This window comes from Babylonia areolata, chromosome 31 (assembly GCF_041734735.1).
Source record: "Babylonia areolata isolate BAREFJ2019XMU chromosome 31, ASM4173473v1, whole genome shotgun sequence".
Taxonomy (NCBI): Eukaryota; Metazoa; Mollusca; class Gastropoda; order Neogastropoda; family Buccinidae; genus Babylonia; species Babylonia areolata.
The window spans coordinates 14,392,047-14,405,920 of NC_134906.1; the positions used below are offsets into that span (position 1 = coordinate 14,392,047).

A 13,874-nucleotide genomic window follows, 5' to 3' on the forward strand; every position below is an offset into this window, starting at 1 on the left:
GAAGTAGAGAAACGTGTGAGTGACACAGGTATATTTCATGGGCAGATGGGCGGCCCAGGTTTCCCGTTGCAGTTTGGCGGCGGCCCTGAGGTAAATGATCATGTGACTAACTGCTTCCCCTCCATCCACTCCGGTCATTGCACTGTTTTGCGGCCGTTTCCCTCTGTTCTCCTCTGTGTCATGATTAGTTCTGCATTGAGAGGAGGCAAAGAATAGAATGCCCCAAAACTTGTGATTGAAAAGGGAGGTTACGGGAGGGAACACAACAGCCCCTGCAATGGAGCTGCTGTTGTGATTAGTGGCAGCTGTTCACATAATTTTATGCGTGGGATTTTACATGCATGACTGCTTTTGCTGTGCCATTTAGGCATCCATCACTTGATTTTGAGAGGTGTGGATGTTGGATACGTTCATATTTCCATAACCAACCGAAAGCTGACATTGATTACAGGATATCTTTTTGTGTGTGTTTGATCTCTGTGTGTTGAAGAGGATTGAGGCCTATGCAGATTTGCATGTGTGTTTACATTGGAGATCAGGGGAAAAAACAACTTTTTTCCGTAACCACCAGGTGCTGAGATAGTATTGAAACCAGGACTCTCAAAGTCCAATGCTCTAACCACTTGACTGTTGGCCTGCTGCCGCCACTGATGAAAAACAAATAGGTAAACTGCCGCCAATAGATTTCCTCTGTCGCTGGCAGTAAACCTGCTGGTAAATAGCTTGCACCAGTTTCACATAGTAGGTGTACCACCCAAGCCAGTAGCATATGGACTTCCCACAACAGAGGGATGCAGAGTCATATGAACCGTAACCTTTAGTATACATAGGTGATGGGAATGGTTAGCAGCATACGTGTTGTAATGTGAGATGTGATTGATGCCATGGGAAGGAAGGAAGCATCCAGAAATGTGTTTGTGACAAAGGTATATTTCATGGGCAGATGGGCGGCCCAGGTTTTCCGTCGCAGTTTGGCGGCGGCCCTGAGGTAAAAAAAAAAAAAAAAGAAAGAAAGAAAGATACGTTACTGGCTGATCAACCCCGCCCAGTTTTTCTGTTTCTTTCGGGGCTTCCTCTTCTATCTTCCTCTTTGTTGCTTTCCCCTTTATGCCCTTGAAGGGAAAACATGGGTTAGGTATTGAATACGGTATGGACGTTTGTGGTTTTGTTAACAACAACATGCATGAAAAGCCTTGTACAGAATGTGTTGAACAATGGTATTTTTGTTGTAAAATTTTATGATGGTTTTATGACTGAACTCTCTCCTGAAAAACTGCTGGTTGTGAAAACCGAATTGTTTACAGAGCAGATAGGGTTCTTTATGAAGGGAATATTTTCAGCCTATTTGGATGCATTATGCAAGGATAATGACATTTGGAGATGAGAACATGGGCCTTGTCACAGAGCGGATGATTCAGGATTTTTTTATATATTTTTTTTATCCTGTTTACTCTTCATGCAGAGATGTTGGATTTGCAGTCTTTGATGGACTTGAGTTGCAGTGGTCTTGGTGAAGTGTTATGTTGTTGCTGTTCTTGTCAGGAGCCCTGATCTGAGTACCTAGTTGTGCTGAAAGCGGAGTTTTCTTCTCCCAGTCAGAGCTTACAGAAGACCTGATTTTTTCTTTCAATCGGAGCATATAGGAAGCAGGATTTTTTTCTTTCAGTCAGAGTATATCTTACAACAGGCAGCTGTTTTGGTCATGGAAGTTAGAATGATAAAAGGTGACACTTCTTCAGACTTACACTGTTGCAGTTGTGAGTACTGTTCTTGAAGTTGGTCACAACTACTTCTGCATGGCTGGCTGCCTGTTGAGGAGTTTGTTCTTAATGTCTGCTGTATTTGCAGAAGTCCATCTCTTCCCTGTGGGATTGTTGTTATCTTTACAAGATTTGGCAAATGTCACAAATTAAGTTATGGTATAAATACATTGCATGTGAAGATAAGCAACAGTGTTATTGAAGCATACATGTTCATGGTAGGAAACACATAATGAGGTGGCACTTCACTGGGGGGACAAGCCACTGTGATGCCATTATATATGTACCATTTACCACAAATGAAAGGCTCTTGTATGCGAAAATAAAATGTTCTGTATTTATTTTGTGGATCAGTATTCTTAATGAGAAATGTCCATGGGGCAAACAGAATTTTGAAAACCACAACCACAGCAAAACCTGTAATAGTTACAAGATCAGCAGCAGCAACAACACGTATAAAACATTTTGAAAGCACAAAGCAACTCACCTGTATCCGCACTTGGATGGTGGGCTGTGAAAAAAACAACACATTAACGGTGAAGATGGTCTACAACCTGCCCCTCTTTCCTTTTCAGTTCAACGGAAGAGGAGGGGGTGGTTTTGGAATGGGTCGTGGAGGTGGCCCCCCTGGAAGGGGAGGTGGCCGTGGGCGTGGCGGTCCTTTCCCTCCTGGAGGCCCTGGGCGTGGCGGCGGCCCCCCTGGTGGTGGTATGGGCCGTGGTGGATTCGGCGACCCCAACTTCCAGGACCAGACGCAGTATGCTGTGCCTGCTGACAAGTGTGGTCTGGTCATCGGCAAAGGTGAGTTTGGGGGTTGGGGAGGGTGAGAGGAGAGGCGTGATGAGTGTGTGTGTGTGTGTGTGAAATTGCTTTTTTGGTGTGCATATGTTGCTGTGTGAGTTGCTGAAAACCATTTCAGCTGGTGCTTGCGAGTGCAAGTGTACATGTTTTGCTGTCATTTTGCTCCATGTGTGAGTGAAAATTATAGTTGTGGTGTTTGTGTGTAAAGTTGGGTTTTTTTCTGGATGTTGATTCAAATATATCTTTTTAAAAATTTTTTTATAATTTATTATCTGTTATTGAATTGATGGAGTGGTGTGTTACTTGGTGAAATCTCAGGCATTTAATGTCAGATTTATAGAAATTGCTCCTTCAAACCAGAGTTGGAAAATTTTTTCCATTTTCTTTTTTTTTTTAAGTTCAGAAAGGGGGCATGTTCAGAAGTCTGTCTTTTTATTTCCAGAAAGGGGGCATGTTCAGAAGTCTGTCTTTTTATTTCCTTCCCTTTTTCTCTCATTAAAATGGTGATAATGATTAAGCAAGTTTTCCACTTCATAGCTAAAACAAGTGTTTTGCATCAAGGCATTATAGTTAAGCAGTTCAAGAAAGAGTATTTTTCCACAGGTGGTGAGACCATCCGCGACATAAATCGGCAGTCAGGTGCTCACGTAGAACTGGACAGGAACCCCCCTCCCAACATGGCGGAAAAACTGTTCAACATCCGCGGAACACCACAGCAAATACAGCACGCTATCCAACTCATCTGTGAAAAGACTGGAATGCAGGTCAGTGCGGGAGTGTGTGCAAAGGTGAAAGAGAAGTGTAGCTGTATGTTGACGTGTGTATGTGAGAGAAAAATGGAAGTCTGCATCAACTTCCCCTTTTAGAATTTTTGACTCGCTTGTGTAAACTTGTGTAAACAAAGTGAGTATGTTTTAACCCGGTGTTCGGTTGTCTCTGTGTGTGTCTGTGTGTCCATGGTAAACTTTAACATTGACATTTTCTCTGCGAATACTTTGTCAGTTGACACCAAATTAGGCATAAAAATAGGAAAAATTCAGTTCTTGCCAGTCATCTTGTTTAAAACGATATTGCACCTCTGGGATGGGCACAAAATAATAATAAAAAAAGAAGCCAAATTATATGCAAACTGCATTCACTGTTTATATATTTTTTATTCTCTAAACTTGATCTGATATTCTGACACAACAACAAGAGCAGTCATTTTTATAATTTTTGTTCAAACAGGAACTTCTTTTGCTAAGCATGGAAGTTATATTTATTTTGCGAACGTTTTGGTGCAGATAGTTAAAAAGGGAAATTAATCTGTAATTAATGCTAGGGGACTTAATTTGCTTTAAACTGATCTTTCTCATCTTAAACATTACATTTTGAAATTATACTCAGTGCATGAAAAGCTTGTGTGTTTTACTCTGTGTACAGGGCTTTCACTATGTTCATTCACCCAAGTGGTCTTTTTCGGAAAATACTAAAATCAGTACGACGAGTGGATTTTATAGATCTGTTGGCTGAGCCCTAAAGGTCATGGGCAAAAATCAACTGCGTACATATATTTATAGATATTCAAGCGCGTGCTCACATTCTTCGCGAACGCGAACGACGCCATTTTGTTTCAAGTTGTTGACCTGCCCATTCAATCCTATATTCAATCGACAATACACGATAACATGTGATATTTATTCAGAGAAAGATTTGTGAACGCCTCATCACTTACTGGATTATGCCCCAAACTGCCATAAAAATATCCACAGAGTCAGTCGGAATTCACAGTTAAAAATAATAAACCATGACACTTATTACTGATCCTTGAATTGATGAAACGTAAAAATTTTCAGTCTTGACTTTTCTCTAAATGAAGTCCTTTTCACTTCATACGACGTTTAGAAGTATTTGTACTCGGCTCTATATGTTATTAGTTTTAACAAAATACTCAATTTTCATATCAAGTTTAAAACTATAAAACTAGAATGAACATAAAAGAGAAATTGAATCGACCGTGTCAACCGGGTGTAACTAAACTTGTACATCTATCTAGATCCAGAGAAAACGGCTAAATGTTGCAGTGTGATTGCGGCGATAGCCATGTGTCTTTTACCGCAGACTTAAAAAGAATTTTAAATTGCCCTTAAAGATTTTTTGAATGCCCAAAATACACCAGAACAATATGATTTAAACAGCATTCTCACTGCGAATACCACAATCGATATATCGCCCTTTAAAAAAGCATGTTTAAATGTTATATTTTTGCATGTCAGCTAAGGAGCCCCGATAGTGTAATGTTCTCACCTGAACACGCGGGGTTTGAATCTGCTGTTAGGACTTTTTTTTTCTTTTTTCTTTTTCTTTTAACCCGAAGCTTTATAATAACAAATACAGAGCACATTTTAATGATTAGATTTTTTTTTTTAAAGTGTATCACAAGTGAGTCTTGAAGGCCTTGCCTCTCTCTCTCTCTCTTTTTTTTTTTGGTGTGTGTGTTTTTTGTTGTTGAAGAATCTGATCAGGAAAAATAGTGAAAAACTAGTCTGACCAGGTAATTTGTGTAATACATCTTTTTTTGTTTTTTTTAATTTTATTCATTTATTTATTTTTAACCTTCGCAAATAAAAAAAACAACAAAAAAAACCCCCAACCCACATACATATAAGCTGCATTCAGTCTTGTTTTGAGGATTGAATCAAAAACTGGCCTTATTTTTCAGGATTTCTTTGAAAGTTTTGACTGTGTGTTAAGTGGAGTTTGGACTAGTCATTGTAAATGACCTTTAGAATGTTAAAACTAAGAACTCTCTTTTTTTTTCTTTTTTCCATCAGGATTTTGCCTAAAAGGTTTTGATTACATTGAGTCTGGAATAGTGTTTTTTGTTTCAGGGCCCTCCTGGTGGTCCTCCCGGTGGTCCCATGGGCCCTGGTCCTGGTGGTCCAGGTCCTCAAGGTCCCCCTGGTCCTCAGGGACCGCCCGGCCCACAGGGGCCTGGGGGATTCGACCAGTTTGGACAGTACGGCCAGCCAAAGTGAGTGTCACTGATGGTTGTTTCTGGTGGTGGTTGATGTTTTGATGTTCGTAGCTGTATTTTGTAGCTGTGTGTGTGAGTGTGTGGGTGTTCACTGAGGAGGGAAAATAAACACAGGGACAAAACCATGGATTGGTATTGAAGGTTGAACAGAATGATTTGGTTTTCTACTTTAACACATTTTTTTTTTTTTTAATGAGTTTCTTTTCAATTTTTGATAAATGTATGTGTGGACTGGTATTTAGATGATAAACAGAATGATTTTATTAGACTAAACATTTTTTTCAGGACTTTATATAAAAAATATAGAGCCTTTTTTCTTTTCTTTTCTTTTTTGTTTTTTTCTTTTGACTCATGCTGTACAGAGAGGGAAGTAAGGTTTTTGAACTGGAGTGTCTAGCGTGTGCAGTTGGGATATATGCATAAAAAGCAACTTCATTGATAGAATGTCTTTTCCTTATTGAACTTACTTTGTGCATGTATACAGTACAAGAAAAAATAGACCGAATGTACAATAAAAAATAGAACATGTAACAGTGCGATACAGTCGTTGATGACTGTTGTGTTTGTTTGTGCATGTAAGAAGCGACACAGTTGTTGATTGCTCTGTGCGTGTGTACATGTAACGATGCGACACAGTTGTTAACTGCTGTGTGTGTGTGTTCATGTAACAATGTGACACAGTTTTTGACCCTGTGTGTGTGTGTGTGCATGTAATGATGCGACAGTTGTTGATTGCTGTGTGTGTGTATGTAATGAAGCAACACAGTTGTTGATGTCTTTGTGTGTGTGTGTGTGTGTGTGCATGTAACGATGTGACAGTTGTTGATGACTGCTTTGTGTGTGCATGTAACGATGCAACACAGTTGTCGATGATGTGTGTGTGTGTGTGCATGTAACGATGCGACACAGTTGTTGATGACTGTTGTGTGCGTGCATGTAACCATGTGACACAGTTGTTGATGACTGTTGTTTGTGTGTGTGCGTGTGTGCATGTAACGATGCGACACAGTTGTTGATGACTGTTGTGCGTGTGTGTGTGTGTGCATGTAACGATGCGACACAGTTGTTGATGACTGTTGTGCGTGTGTGTGTGTGTGCATGTAACGATGCGACACAGTTGTTGATGATGTGTGTGCGTGCATGTAACGATGCAACACAGTTGTTGATGACTGGTGTGTGTGTGTGTGCATGTAACGATGCGACACAGTTGTTGATGATGTGTGTGCGTGCATGTAACGATGCGACACAGTTGTTGATGACTGTTGTGTGTGTGTGTGTGCATGTAACAATGCAACACAGTTGTTGATGACTGTTGTGTGTGTGTGTGCAGCCAACCCCCCCAGCAGTTCGGAGGTCCCGGTCCCCAGGGGTGGAACGCTTACGGCAACCAGTACCCACAGCAGCCTGCTGCTGATCCCAGTGAGTCTCATACATGTGCCTGCTGCTTGAGCCAGTTATGAGAAAGGGCTGTGCTGAAAAGATGGCAAGCTGCCACAAGGAATGTATAGCAACTCAATGCCTCATGTTCAGATTTTGGGTCATAGCCTGTCACAGTGTTATAGCTCCTCCTCTCATGCTCAGATGTGTAATGTTTTTTATTCAGATTAGGTCAAGGCCCCAAACTAAAGGGGCAGTCATGCACCAGTTTCACAAGTGAATCTTGTAATTGGAGATTGAGATATGGATAATAATTGTTTTAAGGAATTGTTCATACTGTTTTTGTAATCTTAAGTTGCAACCATATGTAATTGTTTTAGAGCTTTTGCAGTTGTAGAATACAGGATTAGATTGTACAGTCTCATTCTTGGAGGACATGAGCATATTAAATCTAAAAGAACCTGGATTTTGAAGATGTTTGTGCTGAATATGCTTCATCCTGAAGTCATGAAGAGCAGGACAGTAAAAACATCAGTGAATTCATCTTCCTCACAACAACATAGCATATCATGCTCAGGTAATTAGTAATTCTTCCCCAGTCATGGCATAAACAACATAGCACATGCTCAGGTAATTACTAATTCTTCCACACAGCCATGGCATAACTTGTATATCCATGCTCAGTTAATCAGTAATTCTTCTGCACAGTCATGGCATAAACAACATAACATCACATGCTTAGGTAATCAGTAATTCTTCCGCACAGTCATGGCATAAACAACATAGTATCATATGCTCAGGTAATCAGTAATTCTCCCTCACAGTCATGGCATGAACAACATAGCATCACATGCTTTGGTAATCAGTAATTCTTCCGTACAGTCATGACATAAACAACATAGCATCACATGCTTTGGTAATCAGTAATTCTTCCGTACAGTCATGACATAAACAACATAGCATCACATGCTTTGGTAATCAGTAATTCTCCCTCACAGTCATGGCATAAACAACATAGCATCACATGCTTTGGTAATCAGTAATTCTTTCGCGCAGTCATGGCATGAACAAGATAGCATCACATGCTTTGGTAATCAGTAATTCTCCCTCACAGTTATGGCATAAACAACATAGCATCACTTGCTCAGGTGATCAGTAATTCTTCCTCAGTCATGGCACAAAACACAGAATCTCATGCTCAGACCCCCAGCCCTGACCTTTGCAGACGCCACAGCTGACAAGCAGGCCCAGGATGCCAATGCTGCAGCCTGGGCAGCCTACTACGCCCAGTACTACGCCAGCTACGGTCAGTACGGCCAGTACACCCAGCAGCAACAGCAGCAGCAGCCCCCAGCCCAGCAGCCCCCGCAGCAACAGCCACAGCAACCTGCCCCCCAGCAACAGCCCCAACAGCCAGCTGCCACTGCTGGCCAGACCTACGCTCAGCCCTGTGAGTACTGCTGTGCTTTGTTGTATTGTTTATGACTGTCGCACGTACTGCCCTGTTTCAGGCCAAGGGTGGTACATTGGTAATTTTAGGTGGTTTATATCCCAGATTGACATGAGGTTACAGTTGGGCCAACAGCAGAGTGAGAGCTGGTTGATCAATGGTTTCTTTTAGTATTACAGTGGGAATTCATTTGCAGCTTAAGTCTTTGGTGATGGACTGTGACTCTCACACTAGGAGGCAAGATTGCATTGGCTCTTTAGATATGTAGATATGGTCTTACTGTACTTGTTTGTATTAGTTTCTGATTTGCCTTAGCACTTCTGTCATGTAGTCAGGGTCTTTGTACAGACTTTGATTCAGGATCTAGGAAAGCACAGACTTATATACTGTTTTGATTCAGATCATCTCAGAAACCATTGTATTTTCAAGACCAATACAATTTATGAGATTATAAACTTCATCAAAATTACCTCTTATTTTTCACTGATGTGTATGGTTTGTGGGCTGTGTAAACAGCAATGATAAACAAAACAAACAAAGGTCAACTACACTGATATGACTGACATATCAGTCCTGTGAGGTTGGTGGGCCGTGTAATCAGCAAGGATAAACAAACAAATGTCAACTACACTGATTTGACTGACGTATTGGCCCTGTATGGTTGGTTGGATAGAGCAGCAATGATAAACAAACGTCACCTGTTCTTTGCAGCATCGATCGCCCCCGCCATCAACCCCCAGACTGGCCAGCCCGACTACAGCGCAGCATGGGCAGAGTACTACCGTCAGCAGGGCATGTACCACCAGGCCAATATGATCCTGCAGCAGGCCCAAGCCGCCCAAGGTGGGGCGGTGGCCGCTCAGCCCCAGCAGCCTGCACAGTGAGGGACGTCACGCCACACCTCTGGGTGCCCACCAGGCTTCCAGGTAAGCCAGACTGCACAGGGTAGGGCTGTGTGTGTGTGTGTGTGTGTAGCGTGACGCCCGGTTGGGTTTTTATCTTTGTTTGTCTCTTTTGTCTTTTTTGCCACTGGAGCCACCTCGCGGGAAGAGGGCTATCTATTGCACAGGTCTGGCGAAAGTAGGGGCGCAGAGATAGGGTGAAGAACAGAATTTTTTGCTGGTTAGGATTGGTTGCGGAGAATATCTAAAATATGTTGGTGCATGGATGGTTCTGGTCGAAAGCCAAACTAGCTGTCAGAATGGGAGTCTAAATCAACACGACACCACTAACATATTGAAAGTAGCATTTTTAGCAGCGCGTCCTGATGTGGTAGTGGTGATGTTCTGGTGGTGTTAGTGTAGTAGTGTCAGACTAGTCCTTTATCCCTGCTTTTCTGGGATGGATGGATATTACTGTCCTGCTAGCACCTGAGGTGGGTTTCAAAATTGAACAGGAATGATGCTAGGTCAGAATGAGCATGCTGGAAGGGATTGGTTAAAAATATTAAAATTTTTGAAATTTTGAAAAGATTTGGGTTCATGAAGATAGCTATTGTGCATTTGTGATAGAAATTAATCATAAAAAAACAAAACAAGCCTCTGATCGTCCTCTTCCTTGTGGGGCTCCAAGTAAGGTTTGAAAGAGCACATTTCTTGACAATGTGTCTAGACATTATGTTGATCATGTTTCGTTGGTGTCTTCTTTATACATGCATATATCTTTATATTTATTCCCCCTGTTGTTTCACTTCTTTTCTCCCTTGTGTTTACAACAACAACAGCAAAAAAGAAAAAAAGCTCTTATAACTTAGCTTCACCGACTGTCCACAAACCTTTTTGTTTCCAAAAGCATTATAATTCTATGCAGCAAGTCCACTGATTTTCAGTTGTTTAGAGCTGTTGAGTACTAACCCTTAGATTGTCTGCTATCGCAATCAGATTCTCTGTCCTCCTTTTCCCAGTACATGTCTCACGTGATTTAGGCTTAGCTAACTGGCACATGACAAAGAGGAAGCGACCTTTGATGAAGACAGGCATGGTAAATCAGTGTGGTTTCCCCAGTTCAGCACTTGTATTGCTGTTTTCTTCTATTGTAACTGTTAAGGGTGAGTTCATTTATTTATTTGGTGCATTATTTCACAACATGATGACAGCTGCTTTTCAGTTTAAAGTAAAGATTGTAAGTTCGGAGGCAGAATTCATTAGGGTCCTAGGAAGCATAATTCATTGATCTGCTGAGTGTGTGATGTAAGTAGTAGGATTGAAATAGTAGCCAGGTTATAAAAGAATGTTTTTCTTTCTCTTTAAAATTATGTGGTGTTACCAGTTTTCTAGTCAGTAGGAATGGTTCAAAACTTTTCTCATGTCAGTTCATTATTCTGTCAGAGTAATATGGAATGCTTTCACTTCTTTTCTGAAGGTTGAAAAATGTCAGGGGTTTTAATATGATTGCTATAGGAAGGGAAAAAATGTGTCTTGATGATCCTACTAGTGTTTGATCATGTGGAATTATTCACTCTATGACAGAAAAGGTAAGGAGGGATTACTGTGTGATTTGATTATTCTGCAGGAATTTAATGGTGTGAATTTTAAATAATTAATTGCTGCAGGGCAGATTAGGGCTTATAGATATGTGAATGGATCATTTTTTCGGTATTTTGTGGTGTGAATTCCATTTATTCTTTGCCCCAGGGCTCAAAAGACTAGGGCTTACAGAAATGTGATATGATCTTTCTGTAGGAATGTAATGGTTTGAATTTATTTTATTTATGCTTTGCTCCATGGCACAAAAGATAAGGGCTTACAGATATGTGATTTGATCTTTCTGTAGGAATATAATGGTATGAATTTCATTTACTTCTTTGCTCTAGGGCACAAAGACCAGGGCTTACAGAAATGTGATTTGATCTTTCTGTCAGTATTTTATGGTAGAAGTATAATTTAATACATTGCTCTGGGGCATAAAAGAGTAGGGCTTGCAGAAATGTTACTTGATGATTCTGTGAGTGTTTGGCATTTAGCAAAACTTCAGTTGATGATTCTTTGAGTGTTTGGCATTTAGCAAAACTTCAGTTACATGAATCACTTTTCAAAGGATTTATGGAAAAAAATCAAATGCCATGTGATTGGTGAACTAAGCGTTTGCATTTTTCTGATGTGACATGTTGCTTGTTGCCTTGCATTGTGTCTACTCAAAATGCTGTCTTGAAGATATATTTTAGTTTCTGGCGAAAGACTGCACACCGTTGAGTCGAAGGGGAAAAGCCGTGTCAGGGTGTGGTATTGGTCGCGGAGAGATGGCTACAGTTCGTCATGGGCTCAGGCTGGTAGTGTAAACCTGATTTTCATCTCTTTTTTTTTTTTTTTTTTTTTTTTCCTCCTTTGGAAAATGATGATTTTTAAAATGGATGCAGTGTTGATGATGACATGATTTTGACATGTTGAAAAGAAATTTTAAATGTTCTTCTCGTATTCTTTTGGAACTTGTATATGAAATTTCAACACCTTGTCTGTAAAAAAAAAAAAACAACAACAAAAAAACAAACAAACGAAATTTGAAAGTATGATGACTTGATTTCAGATCCAGGGCAGAATGAGATTTATTGAAAATGAAAATAGCTATTTAGCATGCATAACTTGTCATTCTACAGTTTGCTTTTGATGATTTTCTACCCTTGGTATTATTGATAAAGATTTGCACCAATATCATTTTCTGTTAGCATATTTTGAGTGTATTGCATTGATCCATGCAATTGTGCGGTATTAACCTGAACATAATGTATTCATGATTTGCCATGCCGTTTATTGTTATAAAAAGTTTGAACATACAGCTCTAGAATACTTGAAAATGACATGAATACCAGGTGACGTGATGTGCCATGTATCAAAACCTCATGTTCGTTTGTGAGGTTTTTTCTTAATGCCTTGCTGCCATGAATTGTTCATGCCAAAATGTTGATCAGTGTATTGTATTTTCCTTCTGAAGTGGTTCTGTGCAATCTGTGACATGACTTCAAAAAATGCACAAATGTGTACAATCTCTTCTGTCTTCTTCTGCTCTTGTCTAACGAATGACACTTTGACTCGTTTCCGATGCGTAAATGAACAGGTTAATGTGTAGCGCTCTTGAGATCTCCATGCAGACAGATACTGTGTAATGGTTTGTTTTCAGTATTATCAGTAGCAATTCTATCTGCGGTTAAGTTTTCACTGCTTGTGTAATTCTTTCCTCAGCATGCCTTTGACATTGAATGCATTGTCTCCATAATGTTCCCCCACAAGACCCCACCCCATACCATTATCCACTTCAAGTCTGTGTTGGTTTTTTTTAGGCCCTCTTATCTCCTACCCCAATCCCCCACCATCCCCCTCACCCCCCTCCTATCATGATCCTTATTTCAGCCACGTTGTCATGACAACACGATCGAAACATGAAATGAAAATAACTTGACACATTGTGCTTGCTTGATTGTTGTAGGATGATTTTTTGTGTGTTGCTTGTAATGTACTGACCTCAGTCATGATTTTGTGTTCAGTTTTTTTATTCATTGATTAATAATAATTTTGTGTTTGTTTTGATTTGTGAAAATGAGGTAATTCTGTTGCATTTATCATGTCCTTGTGTCAGAATGAAAGGGCTGCGTGTATGTGTTGTGTTGTGTGTTGATTTTGCATCGCACAGGGGACAAGCAGTAGTCGCCTCTGTCAGACGCTCCAGTTGTCTTTCAGGTGACTGCCGAGGTTCTGACCTGTGACCTTGTGATTAATATGTCTGACCAAAATATTTGGTTGGGGGGTTGGGGCAGGAGGGTGTGGGGGTTAAATGTGAGAATGGTGGTGGGTAAAGGGTGGTGGTGGTGAAGGTTTTTCTTTTTTAAAAATCTTTTTTGTGCCTTTTGGATTCTACAGAGCTTTTCTCAGCAACACCCTTCTTTCCCTCTCCCAGCTCCCTTCCCTTTTCTCTCCTCACACATACTCTGTTGCTTTTACTTTTTCTTTTTTTTTATCTTGGACACGTTCTCGCTACATACATACATGCAAAGGTCATGGTATGCTCTATTATCTGTGGTATTGTGTGCAATGTTTTGTTATATATGTATGAGATGTAAGCATACCTTCAAATGTGTGCCAGCCTGGTTCACGAAGGTAAGTCTTCAAAGACCCAGCAGGTAAGTACTTTTTTTCCCCCCCCTCCCATTTTTTCTGAAGTCCTGGTAGGCTGGTTCAGTTTTGTTCAAGGCTTTTTAATTTTTGAAGTTCATTTTTAAACCAGTATTTTGGAGAGAGATATTTTTTCAAGCTAATGTTGAAAATACTCCCCAATTACTTTGAAAACTGAGATGAACTATTATTGATCAGTCTTCCAGAAGTCAGTTTGCCATTGATTTTGTGATTTTTCAAATACACAACCAGCAAAGAGATTGTCCTTTGAAGTCAATGATGCATATTTACTTCAGATTTGTTTCCTATTTGTTCAAAAAGCTTTTACGTGGTGATGATGTTGGGATGGTAATTTGTGGTCATTGGGG

At 40.3% G+C, this 13,874-nt stretch overlaps 1 protein-coding gene across 6 annotated transcripts in view; it reads left to right on the forward strand.

Annotated features, from left to right (window-relative positions):
- LOC143275929 (far upstream element-binding protein 1-like) overlaps nucleotides 1–13,874 on the forward strand; it is a 42,516-nt gene that overhangs the window by 24,276 nt on the left and 4,366 nt on the right. For 3 of the 6 annotated variants that reach the window (XM_076580276.1, XM_076580271.1, XM_076580272.1), the window contains 8 exons: nucleotides 46–90; nucleotides 944–988; nucleotides 2,336–2,561; nucleotides 3,165–3,325; nucleotides 5,432–5,574; nucleotides 6,908–6,996; nucleotides 8,180–8,404; nucleotides 9,116–9,330. In XM_076580276.1, the coding sequence (XP_076436391.1) occupies nucleotides 46–90; nucleotides 944–988; nucleotides 2,336–2,561; nucleotides 3,165–3,325; nucleotides 5,432–5,574; nucleotides 6,908–6,996; nucleotides 8,180–8,404; nucleotides 9,116–9,288 (1,107 nt within the window). In that variant the 3' untranslated portion in view covers nucleotides 9,289–9,330. The remainder of the gene's footprint in view (nucleotides 1–45; nucleotides 91–943; nucleotides 989–2,335; nucleotides 2,562–3,164; nucleotides 3,326–5,431; nucleotides 5,575–6,907; nucleotides 6,997–8,179; nucleotides 8,405–9,115; nucleotides 9,331–13,874) is intronic. The other 3 variants (XM_076580273.1, XM_076580274.1, XM_076580275.1) reach the window with 3 other exon arrangements.